Below are 19,708 nucleotides of genomic sequence, written 5' to 3'. Positions count from 1 at the left end.
CCAATTAGTGAAAACAAATATCAGAATTGGACTATCTGTGTGAATCCAGCCAATTGTCTTAGAAGTAAATCAAATCCTCACACTGTAGAGCTTTGACTCACTTCAGCAATAAACAGCATGAATTAGATAGGAGCGTCTAACCCCCCCCAAAAAAAAAACCAACTACTGTCAAAGGTTGTAAATATTCAACCACACTTTCCTGTCCGTCACCGCGGGTGACGCCCAATCCAACTCGAACTGTGTTAAAGGGACAGGAAGTGCGAGCCAGAGTCATAAAGGAGATTACGGCTGTTGGCGTCAACGAATAATTCTACTGTTGCATGGTGCTCGTCGGAGAGGCGAATTTCTTTACCGAATGTGGTTTTTATAACCACTAAAACTTCTTCCCACTAAAGTATTGAATTTAAGGTAAAGGTATAACGATGAACGGTAAATCGGCGAACGGCACAGCGGGCGGAACACTGGCCTTCATTGAGGGGCTACCACCACTGCCGAAGAGCCTAAGCGGCTTGCTGAATTCAAGCGGCGGGTCTTGGAGAGAGATGGAAAGGATGTATGCAAAGAAAACCATGATCCAAGACGACCTTAGTCGTGGGCGAAATAATTCCGACAATCTGCTTGCGAATAAACCGGCCAACCTTGATGCGGCTTTAGCACTCCTCCGAAAAGAAATGGTAAGTGGAGGAGATGTGATTTGTGATGGGTTGTTTTCCTTCTCATTTTACAAGGCAGAATGTCAGAACAGCTATTCTCATGATTTCACCAATCACGAAATTATTCCAAATGACTTCATTAATTCATGGTCTAATTAGTACGGTTGCTCTTATAGTCAGCTGAAACATTTTAACAGAAATTTGACACTGGCAGTTGCCAATTTCTGTGATAAGATTTGCAACTCTGTAGCCAATACTCAACGGTGGCAAGACCACGATGAAACACGATACGTTGTTGCTTGTAGGATTTGATGCCAGTTTGGATTTCTTTGATAGCCTACAGTCTATACTAAATTTGTGACTTTGATTTGTGAACAGATGTTTCTTTGAGTAGCTATTTGAAGGCTTACAAATCGAACGTTCAGCCTCACTGTAGGCCTATCTTATGATGAATATTGTATCCCATAAAATATTGATTGAATGGATAGAAACAAATATTTCTAGCTGAAGGCAGGAAGTAGCCCTTGATCATGACTGTTCCATTGCTTCATCCAGTGAGTGTAGTGTAATCTTCTGTAGGGTGGAAGCCGCGACGCTCGGTCTGAACATTAACAGGCATCACTTGCAGTACGGTTTTGGAAGCATAAGGACTTTCTCATTTATAATATGAAGGAGCTATTGTCGGCGAAACATAATGCAACATGTTTTGTATTGAGATACAACTTTATAGGGGTAGGGTTCCCACACGGCCATATTTTATGCTACAGCACTTGTTTACGAAAACAGATGGAATAGAGTTAACTACCTGTTCTAATGAGCTATCCCGTCTAATTGGCTGTCTGCAGAAGACAGGAGCCATACACATGATGTCACTGAAATACTGTCTGCTGCAACTGTTAATCGGTTAAGTGAGCAGTAAGTGTGTGTGTTTTGCACTTGGGAAATTATTTAGATGTATTATAGAAGTAGAGGGATTTATGTTTCAAGAACCAATCTACAATTGGCAACTGATTCACCTTTTCGATGGAGTTGTTGGCTTCCTGAGCCAATTCACCCTTCAAACAGAACATTAGATGCATAGACTGCACCTTTACTCCTTAGTTGTTGGGTAGAGAAGAAGCAATGTTAGGCTCTTTTTAGTCCAATATTGGGCTAGGCATTAAGCACCATCTGCTCTTTTGTCTAATCTCTAAAGTTTTAGGTATAGTATAAAACACCCTTTTGAGCGCTTAAAATAATTCTGGTTTAATTTTGTATTTTCCAGGTGGGGTTGCGTCAGCAGGATATGTCTTTGCTGTGTCAGCTCTGGTCCCTTCACGAGTCAATCCAGGAGTACAAGGGCAGCTGCCATGACCTCAGCGCCGGGCACGGGATAGAGAATGGCTACTTTGATGAAGATGATGAATACTACCAGGAGACGAGCACAACACCAACTGACCAACCGGAGGGAAGTGAGGCGACATCTCCCAAAAATGGGACTAGCAAGGACTCTTGGTTAGGAGACTCTTTCCACATCACCATCTGAGAGACTCAAGAGTTGAGCTTGCTTGCTTGCTTGACTCCACACATTTGAGGCAATATGCTTTTTTTAATAAAGAGCTGTGCCATGCATTGTTTTGCTGGCTTATAGTACTTTTTCAGCAGACCTTTTCATAAAAATATATAAAGGTTAATTATTTATTATAAATTATGTTTTTTTTTCTCCTATAACTATGGATGTTTTTTCTCCTATAACTATGGACATTTTTAGTTGAGTTTAATGATTTGTTGTGAGTACTTCCAAGCTCTGTCAACACAATGTTTACAGGGTTGAAATCCGGAGACTGGGAAGGTCTTAATAAACAAAAGGGATGGGATTCCTGTCCCTGCAATCAGTGAGGGAGGAAATTAACTTTTAGATGGCATGTAGTGGCAATGTTGACTGTTACAGATTTGTGGTCTGGGTGGAGTAGGCTGGAGAAAAGTATTAAAATGCTGGAAATGCTTACTTCTGGAATGGTTTTATACCAGGGCAAGTACGCATGTGCTTCTTTGAAGCCCAATGGTATGCTTAATTTCATATTGTGCTGTGGCGCTCCATACCTTTTCAGTTAACAGTTCTTCAATGAAACTAGATTGTTGACTTAAGTACAGTTATCACCACCATAACCATTGTTTTAATTTAACAAATCAATACAGGGTACTCATGAATTCATATATTGACCCCCACTAGGACATGCATGTATGGCAGTTGTGTCCATTACGGTGTTCCACAGCCAACTGTCACCAAGTCTGCACTCTCAACATTTAGCTGCATAGACTGCTCATCAAAATAATATAGGCTAGGAAGTCTAGTCGAGAAGTAAAATTTTGGTTTTGTATCCAGACTTTTTGTTGTGTTAACTGGTCCACAATTCATGTTTGTGGTACGCAAACCAAAGAGTATAATTGACTCACCTGGGTTGATTTGTAATGGGTTTTTAGGAATGATACTGTGCAATGTTCTTCTAGATGCTCCTAGTCAGTTTTATTTTTCTCTGATGTTACACAATATAATGAATGTGTTGTACAGGAGGTTGATCTGTTTAGACATGTGTTTTCTTGACTATGATTAATGCCATTTGACAATATACACACCAGCGGCTGACTGGAGGTCAGCTACAGAAATCTTTCAAAATGGGGAGTTAAAAGAAAATGTCCTCGGTAACTCCTATGCCTCAATGTGTTATGTACTGAATTTTCTACCTCCAACTTCACAGTAAATGTATATATTGCTGCCACCAGCCCCACATTGAAAGTCAGTATTACAGGATAGCAGTCTCTTATTTTTCTGCATCACACTAAACAGAAATCGCCACAATTAGTGCCTTTTGTGCCCTTTAGGTCTCCAACCTTGGCTATTGCTGTTATCTGTCCCTTCATCTCACAGCACTTTTCTCAACCTGGTCATGTCCTTCGGATGGTCTGATGGCACACGTGGTGCATAGTATGCTGTAACTACAGCAGAGTTACTTGTTCAATTCCTACCTTAAAAGGAAAAAAGAGGTTTCTTCACTAGCGTCAATAATCCAGAGTAATACAGATGTGAAATGTATACAACTGCATCCCGATGAGATTTGGTTTCATGTGGTGATATTCAGATGAACAATGTCTTTGTGCATCTACATTGCTTGCTGTTTGGGGTTTTAGGCTGGGCTTCTGTATAGCCCTTAGTGACTTCTACGGATGTAAAAAAGGGCTTTATAAATACATTTGATTGGTCTTGATTTCATCCAATCAGAAAGCTGTTCTTTTACCACAGTCATTTCAAGGAGTTGCCCAATGATTTCAGTCCATATTTTGAGTGAAAAAGGTCAAGATGAATGAATCTGTTATCTATGTAATATGATTTTCATCTATGATGTAAATTTGATTGTTCCCTCTGACAGAACTCAAAGACAATATTTGAAGGGTTTGTTTAGTTTCAATCCATTCCTCATATTTGTTATTTTTAGTGAATGACCATACTACTGTTTTTGGAAAATTGGTTTTATGCTCTTTTATGTAATAGTTATTCTTATGGATTTAATAAAATTACTTTCAAATTTGTCTGTTATTCCTGCATGAAACTGTCATTCACAGGCAACGGAACATAACTGTCTCTACTTTGTAGCTCTAAAATTAGCTTTGGCTTTACAGGTCAGCATGCACCACTTGATAGGGTATTGATCAAATGCCACCTTTGGCACCAACAGAACATTGCATCATAGCACTTTAGAGTGACTGGATCATTTATTATAGCTGCCATAGAGACATTCTTCTTTGACTCTGTTTGGAGAATTGTGCGCTATTTCAACACTATTGCTGTTTGACATAGTTTAAAGAATGATTGTCTTGTTCAAAATAAGCACCAATTAATGTATATGAAGTGTGACATGTAACTAGACATCTACTGTATATGTACTGCTGAAGATAACATTGTTTCTATCTCATAGTGAAAACTGAGAAGCAAAGCTTCTGGAATGTCCCGCTCAGATAAAGTAGCGAGCTATTGCACAATCTGGCTCTGCAAGTGTTTTCTTCTTAGGTCAAGGCTCCGTAGACAAATCATGTGAACAACACTGGTGGACCCTCGGATAGTTTCCCTGTTACTGTATCTTCTCACAGGCAGTGAGCGGCAACCGTCGTTGTCATATACCAAGCAACCCAGCTGGTCAGTTAAAATCAGGGCAGAACTAATCCCCTCTCCACACACTCAGACTTACGCTTGTTCCTCAGAGTACAGTATGGGCTGCATGTATTCAGATGAGAAGTGACCTTTTGGAATGCAGCCTGTACTGAACACGCCTCTGTGCTGTGCTGAGCTGTGCTGTGCTGTGCTGGGCTGAGCATTTGTTTAGGAGATTGTGGTGGCTTAACATAATCTTGATTGAAAGCAAATCCAAGGTACAGTATGCGTGACTCTGCCACACAAGCACTGGGCTATGTGCAACCGGGCTGTGCCAACACTCAGACCACAAACACACTACTCACCTCAAAGCTTAATCAATAAATGGGAAAAAACACAATTAAATTCCCGTGGTTTTACTAACGCCATTAAACACTTTGAAGTATAAACCATGTAACTAGTACAGTTTAGGAGTTTTCAGATGAAGTAGTATACATCATTCATTTTTCCCATAGGGGATTTTACAAACGCTTCAAATAAGGGCTGTGTTTTGCGTAGAATCACAATAATGGAGAACACAACCTATTGCTTATTTCACATTTCTAGCATTGGGCTGCAATAGAGTTAAGAATGGAGTGGCATCAAACACATGGAAGCTATGTGTTTGATATATTTGATACCATTCCACTAATTCCGCTTAAGCCATTACCACGAGACGTCCTCCTTTTGTTTCTGCCTTTAGTAACCTCTTTTTTATGTTACCATATCATACTAATTTGAGTGTCCCGGATTTAGATTTACTATGTTATGTCTAGTCTATGAGACCAAGTTGATTAAGCATAGCAATTAGGGTTAAGGGCCTTGCTCAAGGGCACATCGGCAGAGTTTTCACTGAGTCAGCTCAGGCATTCAAACCAGCGACATTTCGGTTACTGGCCCAACACTCTTAATCGCTAGGCTACCTGCCGCCCACTCGGCTACCTACCGTCCTTGGTTAACTTGTCTAGAGCTCACAGCTTGGCTATGGCACAGAACAGTCAGCTCTGCTTCAGTGATCCTGTCTGACCTTTACTCTCTGAGCCCTGGACCTGGCTGGAATTATGATCATGAGCTTACACTGAGCACTTGTTGACATAGAGAATTATAAATCACACATTATCTATTCTTCATGACATCTTTTGTCCCTATGAATCAAATGCTATTTCCCTTTAAGGGCACATTTATACACTGGTCTCAAAATTGTAATGCCTCTGATGGGATTCTTGTTATACTAATCTGATTATCCAGACTCATGATCAATCACTTCACCAAAGGGTTATACTGAAAAGCAGGATCAATATGCTAGCTAATGTTGACAAGCAACCAGAAATTACTATTGATTTTCTGATTCATTAACAAAGCTAAACTTAGATACACTATATAACCAAACGTATGTGGACAGCTGCTAAGTATGTGGACAGCTGCTTGTTGAATATCTCATTCCAATTGGCATTAATATGGAGTTGGTCCCCCTTTTGCTGCTATAACAGCCTACACTCCACGCTTTCCATTAGCTGTTGAAACATTGCTGCGGGAATTGCTTCCATTCCGCCACAAGAGCGTTAGTGAGGTCGGGCACTGATGTTGGGCAGTTAGGCCTGGCTCGCAGTCGGCGTTCCAATTCATCCCAAAGGTGTTTGATGGGGTTGAGGTCAGGACTCTGTGCCAGTCAATTTCTTTCACACCGATCTTGACAAACCATGTTTGTATGGACCAGGCTTTGAGCATGGGGGCATTGTCATGCTGAAACAGGAAAGTGTGTTCTCCAAACTGTTTCCACAAAGTTAGAAGCACAGAATCATCTAGAATGTCATTGTATGCTGTAGCATTAAGATTTCCCTTCACTGGAACTAAGGAGCCTAGCCCGAACCATGAAAAACAGCCCCAGACCATTATTCCTCCTCCACCAAACTTTACAATTGGCACTATGCATTGGGGCAGGTAGAGTTCCCCTGGCATCCACCAAATCCAGATTCGTCCGTCGGACTGCCATATTGTGAAGCGTGATTCATCACTCCGGAGAACGCTTTTCCACTGCTCCAGAGTCCAATGGCGGCGAGCTTTACACCACTCCAGCCTTTGGCTTTGCTCATGGTGATCTTAGGCTTGTGTGCGTGCGGCTGCTCGGCCATGGAAACCCATTCCATGAAGCTCTCGACGACCAGTTCTTGTGCTGACGTTGCATCCAGAGGCAGTTTGGAACTCAGTAGTGAGTGTTGCAACCAAGGACAGACAATTTTTACTCGTTACGCACTTCAGCCCTCGGCGGTCCCGTTCTGTGAGCTTGTGTGGCCTACCACTTCAAAGCTGAGCCGTTGTTGCTCCTAGATGTTTTCACTTCACAATAACAGCACTTACAGTTGAACAGGGCAGCTCTAGCAGGGCCAAAATTAGACGAACTGACTTGTTGGAAAGGTGTCATCCTATGATGGTGCCACGTTGAAAGTCACTGAGATCATCAGTAAGGCCATTCTCCAGCCAAAGTCTGAAGATTGTCTATGGAGATTACATGGCTGTATGGTAGATGTTATACACCTGTCAGGAACGGGTGTGACTGAAATAGCAAAATCTACTAATTTGAAAGGGTGTCCACATACTTTTGTATATATAGTGTACATGTTGTTTTTTTTAAAATCAATTAGACCATACCCATTTTAATCTTATCTTAAAAAAATATACAGTACCAGTCAAAAGTTTGGACACACCTACTCATTCAAGGGTTTTTCTTTATTTTACTATTTTTTATACATTGTAGAATAACAGTGAAGACATCAAAACGATGGAATAACACATACGGTATCATGTAGTAACCAAAAAAGTGTTGAACAAATCTAAATATATATTAGAGATTCTTCAAAGTAGCCACCCTTTTGTGGAATTTCTTTCCTTCTTAATGTGTTTGAGGCAATCAGTTGTGTTGTGACAAGGTAAAGGTTGATATACAGAAGATAGCCCTATTTGGTAAAAGACCAAGTCCATATTATGGCAAGAACAGTTCAAGTAGACAAAGAGAAACAACAGTCCATTATTACATTAAGACATGAAGGTCAATCAATCCGGAAAATTTGAAGAACTTTGAAAGTTTCTTCAAGTGCAGATGCAAAAACCATCAAGCACTATGATGAAACTGGCTCTCATGAGGACTGCCACAGGAAAGGAAGACCCAGAGTTACCTCTGCTGCAAAGGATAAGTTCATTAGAGTTATCTGCACCTCAGATTGCATCCCAAATAAATGCTTCACAGAGCTCAAGCAACAGACACACCTCAACATGAACTGTTCAGAGGAGGCTGCATGAATCAGGCCTTCATGGTCGAATTGCTTCAAAGACACCACTACTAAAGGACACCAATAAGAAGAAGAGACTTGCTTGGGCCAAGAAACACAAGCAATGGACATTAGACCAGTGGAAATCTGTCCTTTGGTCCGATGATTCCAAATTTGAGTCTGTTGGTTCCAACTGCCGTGTCTTTGTGAGACGCAAAGTAGGTGAACAGATCATCTCCGCATGCGTGGTTCCCACCATGAAGCATGGAGGAGGAAGTGAGATGGTGTGGGGGTGCTTTGCAAGTGAAATTGTCAGTGACTTATTTATAATTCAAGGCACACTTAACCAGCATGGCTACCACAGCATTCTGAAGCGATACGCCATCCCATCTGGTTTGCGCTTATTGGGACTATCATTTGTTTTTCAACAGGACAATGTCCCAACACACCTTCAGGCTGTGTAAGGGCTATTTGTCTAAGAAGGAGAGTGATGGAATGCTACATCAGATGACCTGGCCTCCACAATCACCTGACCTCAAACCAATTAAGATGGTTTGGGATGAGTTGAACTGCAGAGTGAATGAAAAGCAGCCAACAAGTGCTCAGTATATGTGGGATCTCCTTCAAGACTGTAGGAAAAGCATTTCAGATTAAGCTGGTTGAGAGAATACCAAGAGTGTGCAAAGCTGTCATCAAGGCAAAGTGAGGCTACTTTGAAGAATTTGTTTAACACTTTTTTTGGTTACTACATGATTCCATATGTGTAATTTCATAGTTTTTATGTCTTCACAATTATTATTCTACAATAGGTGTGTCAAAACTTTTGACTGCTACTGTATACTGTATATGCCACCACCAAGCTGCCACCACCAAGCTTCACTGTAGGGATGGTGCCAGGTTTCCTCCACACGTGATGCTTGGCATTCAGGTCAAGATTCAGAGAATCTTATTTCTCATGGTCTGAGAGTCTTTAGGAGCCTTTTGGCAAACTCCAAGAGGGCTGTTACGTGCCTTTTACTGAGGAATGGCTTCCATCTTGCCAATCTACCATAAAGGCCTGATTGGTGGAGTGCTGCATAAATGGTTGTCCTTCTGGAAGATTCACCCATCTCCAGAGGAACTATAGAGCTATCAGAGTACCAACGGGTTCTTGGTCACCTCCCTGACCACCCTTCTCCCCCGTTTGCTCAGTTTGGCCGGGCAACCAGCTCCAGAAAGAGTCTTGGTGGTTCCACACTCCATCCATTTAAGAATGATGGGGTGATTGTGTTCTTGGGGACCTTCAATGCTGCAGATATTTTTTGGTACCCTTCCCCAGATATGTGCATCGACAGAATATTGTCTTGGAGCTCAACAAACAATTCCTTCGACCTCATGGCTTGGTTTTTGCTCTGACATGCACTGTCAATTGTGGAACCATATATAGACAGATGTATGCCTTTCCAAATCATCTCCAATCAATTGAATGTACCACAAGTGGACTCCAATGAAGTTGTAGACACATTTCAAAGACATCCAATGGAAACAGGATTCACCTGAGCTCAGTTTCGAGTCTCATAGCAAAGGGCCTGAATACTTACAGTTGAAGTCGGAAGCTTACATACACCTTAGCCAAATACATTTAAACTCAGTTTTTCACAATTCCTGATATTTAATCCTAATAAAAATTCCCTGTCTTAGGTCAGTTAGGATCACCACTTTATTTTAAGAATGTGAAATGTCCGAATAATAGTAGAAATAATTATTTATTTCAGCTTTTATTTATTTATTTCATCACAGTGGGTCATTAGTTTACTTACACTCAATTAGTATTTGGTAGCATTGCCTTTTTTAACTTGGGTCAAACGTTTAGGGTAGCCTTCCACAAGCTTCCCACAATAAGTTGGGTGAATTTTGGCCCATTCCCCCTGACAGAGCTGGTGTAACTGACTCAGGTTTGTAGGCCTCCTTGCTCGCACACGCTTTTTCAGTTCTGCCCACACATTTTTTATAGGATTGAGGTCAGGGCTTTGTGATGGCCACTCCAATACCTTGACTTTGTTGTCCTTAAGCCATTTTGCCACAACTTTGGAAGTATGCTTGGGGTCGTTGTCCATTTGGAAGACCCATTTGCGACCACGCTTTAACTTCCTGACTGATGTCTTGAGATGTTGCTTCAATATATACACCTAATTGTCTCATCCTCATGATGCCATCTATTTTGTGAAGTGCACCAGTCCCTCCTGCAGCAAAGCAACCCCACAACATGATTCTGCCACCCCCGTGCTTCACGGTTGGGATGGTGTTCTTCAGCTTGCAAGCATCCCCCCTTTTCCTCCAAACATAACAATGGCCATTATGGCCAAACAGTTCTATATTTGTTTCATCAGACCAGAGGACAATTCTCCAAAAAGTACAATCTTTGTCCCCATTTGCAGTTCCAAACTGTAGTCTGGTATTTTTATGGCGGTTTGGAGCAGTGGCTTCTTCCTTGCAGAGCGGCATTTCAGGTTATGTTGATGTTGGACTCGTTTTACTGTGGATATAGATACTTTTGTATCGGTTTCCTCCAGCATCTTCACAAGGTCCTTTGCTGTTGTTCTGGGATTGATTTGCACTTCTCGCACCAAGGTAGGTTCATCTCTAGGAGACAGAACACGTCTCCTTCCTGAGCGGTATGACGGCTGTGTTGACCCATAGTGTTTAAACTTACGTACTATTGTTTGTACAGATGAACGTGGTACCTTCAGGCGTTTGGAAATTGCTCCCAAGGATGAACCAGACTCGTTGAGGTCTACAATTTATTTTCTGAGGTCTTGGCTGATTTCTTTTGAATTTCCCATGATGCCAAGCAAAGAGGCACTGAGTTTGAAGGTAGGCCTTGAAATACACCCAAAGGTACACCTCCAATTGACTCAAATGATGGCAATTAGCCTAGCAGAATCTTCTAAAGCCATGACATCATTTTCTGAGATTTTCCAAGCTGTTAAAGGCATAGTAGTGTCTGTAAACTTCTGAACCACTGGAATTGTGATAGAGTGAATTATAAGTGAAATAATCTGACTGTAAAACAATTGTTGAAAAAATGACTTGTGTCATGCACAACGTAGATGTCCTAACAGATTTGACAAAACAATAGTTTGTTAACAAGAAACTAGTGGAGTGGTTGAAAAATGAGTTTTAATGACTCATTCGCAAAATAGAGTATATTCGCAAAATGTCTAAAAACCAGATTTCTCTTTGTCATTATGGGGTTTTGTGTGTACATTTATGAGGATAAAAAAAAAATTTTTTTTAGAATAAGGCTGTAACATAACAAAATGTGGAAAAAGTCAAGGGGTCTGAATATTTTCTGAATACACTGTATATATATCAGAATATTTAGGCAAGATAGCTGGCTAACTCGATGCTGCTTTGTAGTATACCCCTCAGGTTGAATAATGCTAGTACAACACTCACTACAAGCTTGCTAATCTCACCCACCAGCTTGCTGGAACACTGAGCTAGGTATGTGTATTTTATTTGGAAGGATTATTACAGGGGTTTAAAACCAGTTTTGACATGTCCTTAAGGCACATCGGTCAATTTCACATGCAGTGGAATCTTTCAAAGCATGGATCTACAATTACCCGCGACCACCTGAGGCCTTTCATAACACGTTCCCACTGTTTGAAAGCACTGGGCTGGGTCAGCACGCAAGGCTTTAGGAGATCTCTGTTTATTGGTTTTAACAGTATGTGCCCTGAGAACATGTGGGGATGAGTCTCTGTTCTAGCAATGCAGGCTACAGGTTGTTAGCTTCTACTTGACATGCCTTCTTGATTGGATAAGATACCGATACTCAGTATTTATTCAGGATACACCTTTTAAATCTTCTCTCTTCTCATTCCACATTTGCTTGCAAGGCGTGCGGTCTAAAAACAATGACTGTTTGTCATCCTGGACCATTCAGACTGACAAGATGCTCAGATCCAGTTGAGGTATCCGGGTAAAGACACCAAACAAAACATTCCAAGGCAAAGTTCACTCAACAATGTAAAGTCCTGTTACAACTTGTGAGCACACCATGCATCTTGGCATTACATTTGAACCCGAGTTATGGCAGGAATGAGAAACATGTATTTTCTTATACTTTTTTATCGCTGTAAAAAAAGGAAGAGAGAAGCAACAAATGAGACCTGCTGGAAAACAAAAAAAATCGGTGAGTTATCAAAAATATACTTTTATTCACACTGACTTTAGGCTCTGTCTGCATACAACAACAGCATTCCCAGTGGACAGATTTATGTGCTTTATACAGTTAAGAAATACCAACAAAGCAGCTGGCTTTGGTCAGGAAATATGCAGACTGATAGCTGGCTATGCACTACATAACCGATTAGATGGTCTCAAGGGGCCATAGCACATAAAGCCAGCCTCTGTGAGCATGTGTGTCAAATGCTTATCATTCCACAGTTCCTAGTCTTAATCATACAGGCTTGATCACCAAGAGAGTATTGCTCTTTTTTTTACATCTTAAATTCAAAACAATTTAAGACAATAAATGTGATTACTGTAAAGCCCATCATTGCAAATTCTTTCTGTAACACACACACACACACACACACACACACACCTGTTCCATATCAAAGTAGGTTTTGCTTATACACAGTTTGTGGTTTTTGGCATTGCATGGAATTAAGAATACATTCACTATGTGCTACCTCGCTTTCTATAGTGGTGGATATTTTGACAAATAGCCTCAGGAATGTCCCGTGGCCTCAGTAACTCCAATCCCAACAGAGAGGTTGTTGTCAGGTCCATAGTGTCAGTATTTGCCTAGAAGTGTTTGGACAGTGACACATGTTTTGTTGTTTTGGCTCTGTACTCCAGCACTTTGGATTAGAAATGATACAATGACTATGAGGTTCAATTGCAGTTAATGTAGACTATCATCTTTTTTATTTGATTATTATAAATGTTTTGGGTGAACCGTTTCAAAATTACATCACTTTTTGTACATAGTCCCTCCCTTTTAGGGAACCAATGTATTTGGACAAATTCACTTATATGTGTATCAGCAGTTTGGTACAATATTCCTAGCACTCAATGACTAACTACATCAAGCTTGTGAATGAATACAAACTTGTTGGATGCATTTGCAGTTTGTTTTGGTTGTGCTTCAATAGAAATGAAGGGTAAATAATGTATTCTGTCATTTTGGAGTCTCTTTTATTGTAAATAAGAATAGAATATGTTTCTAAACACTTCTACATTAATGTGGATGCTACCATGATTACAGATAATCCTGAATGAATCGTGAATAATGATGAGTGAGAAGGATAGAGGCATAAATATCATGTATCCAACAAGTTGGTAGAGTCACAAGCTTGATCTAGTCATATCATGCTAGGAATATGGGAACAATTACTAAAGTTTTGAATACCTTAATACAGATAAGTGAATTTGTCCAATTACTTTTGGTTTCCTAAAATGGGGGGACAATGTACAAAATGTTCTGTAATTTCTGAACGGTTCAACTGATATGAAAATGGCCTCAAATTAAAGCCGTCAGTCTGAACTTTAAAGGCCCAATGCAACTATTTTTTATAATAAGATCAAATAATTTCTGGGTAACAATTAGGTACCTTACTGTATTAGTTTTCCATCAAAATTCACAAAAATAGTTTTTTTAGCAAACAAATATTTCTCAAGCAGGAATTCTGCTAGGACAATCTGGGAGTGGTCTGAGTAGGGAAGAGAAAACTAGCAAATCAGGAAATAAATTGTTTACATTATTACAGTGTCAGTTTCATCAGCTGTTGTACAATATGATACAAAACAGGAAAAAAATAATGTTTCACTGCACTGGGCCTTTAACATCAGTCATTGTATAATTTCAAACCCAAAAGAACTGTCACTGTCCAAATACTTTTGGAAATCACTGTATATCACTAGGCACACTCCACACAGCACTGCCAGTCTCTCCTCACCACTCTGGTCCAGGGTGTAATAGGTGCCATTGTAACAGTGTGATTTTCAGGACTGGCCTGAAACAGGTCACTGGAACGGCAGGATGTCCTGTATGCTCCATGGAAGCGTCTGCAACGCCTGGGCTACGCACGTTTCTAACAGCAGACCCACACACACAGCCATCAGGGAGAGCCTTCTGCTGCAGTTTAGAATGACTGGAAAAAGAGAGAAAAAATGATCAAGTCTTGCAAGGACACAAACATGACAATATGCAGGAAAAGTACTTCTTCTGAACATCTTTGGAATCATGTTAAACTCCTACTTGGTGTAGAATAGAAAAACATTTATACGAATGAGATTAAAGCCCTATTCGCACGGGACTTGTATTACTAGAGAACGTTGATTATGTAATTATTACCCCAGAATGTCCGTTATTCGAGAGGACGATTCAGACAGGATTCGTTTTTTCAAAACTGCAGCCTGTAATTCTTAATTATTTTCAATATATTGACAGTTATGATGGAAACTTGGAGGTTTTTTTTCTAGGTGTGAAGATATTTCAATAGGTCCAGGCCATAACAGGGCTACACTGATAACTTGAGCTTGGTTCCCGAGTTTCTAAACCATACCAGCCATCATTGGTATAGTGTTGCCATAATATTTGAATTGAGGCAGTGTGAACATAATCATTCGGATATTTTAGCGATCTGCAGTAGATGTCCTAAATGTCCCCCAGGCTTCAGGTATGAGCTAAACAGTGCACATGCACTTGAGATGCGTTTTATGGATGAAAAAGTAAAAGTTTAGGTCAGTTGTATGCTGCATTGCCATCTATTAACAGCAAGGGTTACATTTAATAGGCACAATATTTTTTAATTGATGCATTTGGTAGTATTCAATTCATACGCCCAAAACATCGGAAAGTATTCAGACCCGTTGACTTTTCCACATTTTGTTGTTACAGTCTTAAATCTAAAATGGATTACATTTTTTTTTAAAGTCCTCAGCAATCTACACACAATACCCCATAATGACAAAGCAAAAACAGGTTTATTGACATTTTAGCAAATTTATTACAAATAAAAACCGGAAATACCTTATGTACATAAGTATTCAGACCCTTTGCTATGATTTTATTTTTGTTTATTTATTTAACAATAGCAGCCAGTTAAGAACAAATTCTTATTTATAATGACGGCCTACGCCGGCCAAACCCTAACGACGCTGGGACAACTGTGTGCCGCCCTATGGGACTCCCAATCACGGCCGGTTGTGATACAGCCTGTACACGAACCAGGGTCTGCAGTGATTCCTGTAGCACTGAGATGCAGTGCCTTAGACCGCTGCGCCACTCGGGAGCTATGAGAATCGAAATTGAGCTTAGGTGCATCCTATTTCCATTGATCATCCTTGAGATGTTTCTACAACTTGATTGGAGTCCACCTGTGGTAAATTCAATAGATTGGACATGACTTGGAAAGGCAGACACATGTCTAAATAAAAAGGTCCCACAGTTGTCAGAGCAAAAACCAAGCCATGAGGTCGAAGGAATTGTCCGTAGAGCTCAGACAGGATTGTGTCGAGGCACAGATCATTCTTAAATGGAAGAAGTTCGGAACCACCAAAACTCTTTCTGGAGCTGGCCGCTCAGCCAAACTGAGCAATCGGGGGAGAAGGGCCTTGGTCAGGGAGGTGACCAAGAACCTGATGGTCACTCTGACAGAGCTCTAGAGTTTCTCAGTGGAGATGGAAGAACTCTGGTCTGATGAAACCAAGATTGAACTATTTGGCCTGAATACCAAGCATCGCGTCTGGAGGAAACCTGGCACCATCCCTACGGTGAAGCATGGGTGGCAGCATCATGCTGCAGGAATGTTTTTCTGCAGCAGGGACTGGGAGACTAGTCAGGATCGAGGGAAAGATGAACGGAGCAAAGGACAGAGAGATCCTTTATGAAGAGAGCTCTGGGGCGCTCAGGACCTCAGACTGGGGCGAAGGTTCACCTTCCAACAGGACAACAACCCTAAGCACACAGTCAAGACAACACAGGAGTGGCTTCGGGACAAGTCTCTGAATGTCCTTGAATGGCCCAGCCAAAGCCCAGACTTGAACACAATCGAACATCTCTGGAGAGACCTGAAAATAGATGTGCCGCAATGCTCCCCATCCAAACTGATAGAGCTTGAGAGAATCTGCAGAGAAGAATGAGAGAAACTCCCCAAATACAGGTGTGCCATGCTTGTAGAGTCATACCCAAGAAGTCAAAGCTGTAATCGTTGCCAAAGGTGCTTCAACAAAGTACTGAGTAAAGAGTCTGAATAGTTATTTAAATGTGATATTTGTTTATTTTTTATAAATTAGCAAAAATGTCTAAAAACCTGTTTTTGCTTATCATTGGGGTATTGTGTGTAGATTGATGAGGGGAAAAAACAATTGAATCAATTTCAGGAAAAGGCTGTAACCTAACAAAATGTGGAAAACGTCAAGGGGTCTGAATACTTTCTGAAGGCATCGTACATAAAAGCATTCACTGTGAATGTTGATACATGTAAGCCGTTCAATATATAAACTATGTGCAGCACTTTGTTCAATTTATCAAATCAGTTATTGTTTTCTTGCTCAAACTGTGAGCAACACCTGTCAAACTCAGACATTACTCTCAAAACACAGGGATGTCTATTCGCAAGGGACTAATATTATCAGAGGACTTTGGAGTTTACCAAAAAACAGTAGTTTATTCTGTCTGGAATTGTTACTCTCCTGCCATCCAAAAATTACTGACACGGAAGATTTGGACGGAACTAAAATGACATACGTGGTGTTTTGTGATCGTACACAGTTACATTACCCAACGTCCCCCCCCCCAGTAAAACGAATCCCATACAAATAGGGTCTAATGATTAGATCACCTTATCCAATCCATTGCAGAAATAGTTCAATTTAATCATTATCGTCAGGAAACTGAATAACCCATCAGTGCAATAAACAGATACAAAAATCCAATAGGCCCTTATCCTGTGAAATGTGACAAATCACAGCGGCACACAGAGACAAATGCTTTCCTTGCACGGCTGATTGTTTAACAACAAAAAAAGCATAATGCAAGAGTAAGCCAGTTAATTAATGGATTAGCTTTGGACAGTTTTGGAACAATGTATAAACTGCCTATTTTAGTAACTCTAGAGAACAACTAAATTCATGTTCTAACATAGACTCAAGCTAGGAGTAAGAGCTGCCATCTGCTGGTGCACACTAGTGCTCCTAGCCTCCCAATCAATACCCTGTGAGCCGTCCATTTACCCTTTAATTGAAAATGTGATATCTATGGTGATTTATGTACACTATATATACAAAAGTATGTGGACACCCCTTCAAATTAGGGGTATCACCATGCAGAATGCCAAGTGTCGGCTGTAGTGGTGTAAACCTCGCTGCCATTGGATAATGGAGCAGTGGAAATGCGTTCTCTGGAGGGATGAATCACGCTTCACCATCTGGCAGTCCGACGGATGAATCTGGGTTTGTCGGACACCAGGGGAATGCTACCTGTCCCAATGCATAGTGCCAATTGTACAGTTTAGTGGAGGTGAAATAATGGTCTGCGGCTGTTTTTCATGGTTCGGGCTAAGGCCCTTTAGTTCCAGTGAAGGGAAATCTTAACGCCACAGCATATAATGACATTCTAGACGATTCTGTGCTTCCAACTTTGTGACAACAGTTTGGGTAAGGCCCTTTCCTGTTACAGCATGATAATGCCCCCGTGTACAAAGCGAGGTCCATAGAGAAATGGTTTGATGAGATCGGTGTGGAAGAACTTGACTGAGTGCTGACCTCAACACCATCGAACACCTTTGGGATGAATTGGAATGCCGACTGCGAGCCAGGCCTAATCACCCAACATCAGTGGCCAACCTAGCTAATGCTCTTGTGGCTGAATGGAAGAAAGTCCCGCAGACAATGTTCACACATCTAGTGGAAAGCATTCCCAGAAGAGAGGAGGCTGTTATAGCAGCAAAAGGGGGGACCAACTCCATATTAATGCCCATGATTTTGGAATGAGATGTTCAACGAGCAGGTGTCCACATACTTTGAAATAGGTTATATTCTAGTATCAATAATGAGAAATTAGAACTTTTCAATCAGTTTCCCCTCCAAAGCCCTCGCTGAATTGTCAAGAACAGAGATGGAGCTAGATGTGAGTGACTAATGGGAGCATTGCAACACTGATGGAGGAATTGTTTAATGTACCTCTTATGGCTTGAGAGTTGGACGTGAGCACAAACAGCTTGATGAGGCTGAAGCAGAGCGGGGAGTAGTCATGCTCCCATATGACTGCAGGGATGAGCAGGACTTTGCCATAGCTGGACAGCAGGAGGGCTTTCAGCAGTAAGCTCAGTTCAAAGTCAAAGCCAAGCAACCACTGAACCAGCCACAGGAAGGACAGCACTCCGACAGAAAACGCACCCAATTCTGTGGACAAATGAACATGAAATCAGTACAAACCTGTCATTTGTATGGAATCAATGTGTAAATAAAGAAGGATTTGTCACTTCCACTACACTTGGAAACATTGTTATAACATTGCTATTAACATTGAATATGCATGTTTGCTAATGAAATGCATGAGTTGTAGTAATAATAATAATAATAATGTGACTGTCCTTTTTCCATGCTTTATATACCCACCAAGAGCTGCCACCCCAAACATGCCATAGAAATCCCATTCCTTGGTGTATCTAATGATGTCTGCAGGGTCATTGCTCTGCTCAGATCCCTGAAGTTGTGACCACCTCAGGTAGGCCTCACACAGTAGGCAAAACACACACAGCTTCCAGTGAATCTGTGGAAGAAACCATCAACAAGACATGGCATAATTTCTTGAGTCCTCTGTCTGCAGAGTAAATGCAATGCAATGTAGATGAAGCTGCATACATTGTCTAAAGCGTGCACTGTACTCTGACTCTAGTGAATAGTTTCAGTGTCTTACTGTACTTACGTTCAATGTAGTGTTGAACAGAATGTGTCTGAATGCTTGAGTTTTGCATAAAATGGCATCAATCAGAATAATGACGGGATCATATTCAATGTACTTGTCTACCGGCTTTTGGCAGGATCCCTGAAATAAATAGAGACAGACCACAAGCACCGACTTGCCTAGTTAAATAAAGGTTTAAAAAAAACATTTTTAAAGAAAAAAAAAAGTCTTCAACTTTTATGGCTAAACTAAATAGCTAGCTTACTGTTTACTCTGTTATAAGGGTAGAGACCCAACCACGAAGTCTATATACATTTCAGCTAGCAATCCATCATCAGGCATCATAACTTGAATAGAAACAGCAGAGAAACCCAGCTAGCTAAGTTACACAGCTGGCAGTCACAGGTCCCTTTGGCTTAATTTCTAGCTAAGCCTAGCATCACCAGTTAGCTAGCTAATATCTTAACCAATAAATCAACATGAGCCAGCTAGTCAACTCACACATATGGTTATCTTCAAGATCCCATTACTGTAATCTCTGTGAAGCTCGTGGGCGTCCTTATTGCATTCGACACATCTAAACCGCTTTGCCATTCTGTTTTAGGTTGAAACGATGGAGAAACCGGCTTGAAAATCCTGACTTCCTGGATTTGTGCGTGATAGGTTGGGAGTTGTAGTCGTTTACAGTTTGACTGGTAGTTCAGTTCACGGTGGGGAG

At 40.9% G+C, this 19,708-nt stretch overlaps 2 protein-coding genes across 2 annotated transcripts; one reads left to right on the top strand and one right to left on the bottom strand.

Annotated features, from left to right (window-relative positions):
* Positions 1–252: 252 nt before the first annotated feature.
* On the top strand, positions 253–4,220 carry LOC112217601 (family with sequence similarity 89 member A). Its single transcript, XM_024378016.2, has 2 exons — positions 253–674; positions 1,918–4,220. The coding sequence occupies exons 1-2, from the start codon at positions 423–425 to the stop codon at positions 2,176–2,178; spliced, it is 513 nt and encodes a 170-aa protein (XP_024233784.1). The 5' UTR covers positions 253–422; the 3' UTR covers positions 2,179–4,220.
* An 8,040-nt stretch (positions 4,221–12,260) lies between these two features.
* arv1 (ARV1 homolog, fatty acid homeostasis modulator) lies at positions 12,261–19,629 on the bottom strand. The gene is made up of 5 exons (XM_024378019.2): positions 19,492–19,629; positions 19,012–19,131; positions 18,702–18,855; positions 18,264–18,485; positions 12,261–14,230 (listed from the first exon to the last, which is right to left on the bottom strand). Exons 1-5 carry the CDS (start codon positions 19,582–19,584, stop codon positions 14,103–14,105), a joined length of 717 nt encoding a protein of 238 aa, XP_024233787.1. The 5' UTR covers positions 19,585–19,629; the 3' UTR covers positions 12,261–14,102.
* Positions 19,630–19,708: the final 79 nt, after the last annotated feature.

The sequence above is a fragment of the Oncorhynchus tshawytscha genome, linkage group LG18 (genome assembly GCF_018296145.1).
Source record: "Oncorhynchus tshawytscha isolate Ot180627B linkage group LG18, Otsh_v2.0, whole genome shotgun sequence".
NCBI classification, from domain to species: domain Eukaryota; kingdom Metazoa; phylum Chordata; class Actinopteri; order Salmoniformes; family Salmonidae; genus Oncorhynchus; species Oncorhynchus tshawytscha.
The sequence above is the reverse complement of the archived record's forward strand: the minus strand, read 5'-3'. Positions and strand labels throughout refer to the sequence as shown.

Bases quoted from the DNA above. Each gene is read 5' to 3' on its own strand.
- LOC112217601 (XM_024378016.2), top strand. From the start codon at position 423: ATGAACGGTAAATCGGCGAACGGCACAGCGGGCGGAACACTGGCCTTC. The intron at 675-1,917 runs GTAAGTGGAGGA...TGTATTTTCCAG, and splicing joins CACTCCTCCGAAAAGAAATG to GTGGGGTTGCGTCAGCAGGA.
- arv1 (XM_024378019.2), bottom strand. From the start codon at position 19,584: ATGGCAAAGCGGTTTAGATGTGTCGAATGCAATAAGGACGCCCACGAG. The intron at 18,486-18,701 runs GTGGGTATATAA...ATTTGTCCACAG, and splicing joins GTTTGGGGTGGCAGCTCTTG to AATTGGGTGCGTTTTCTGTC. The intron at 14,231-18,263 runs GTACATTAAACA...CTCTTTTTCCAG, and splicing joins CAACTCTCAAGCCATAAGAG to TCATTCTAAACTGCAGCAGA.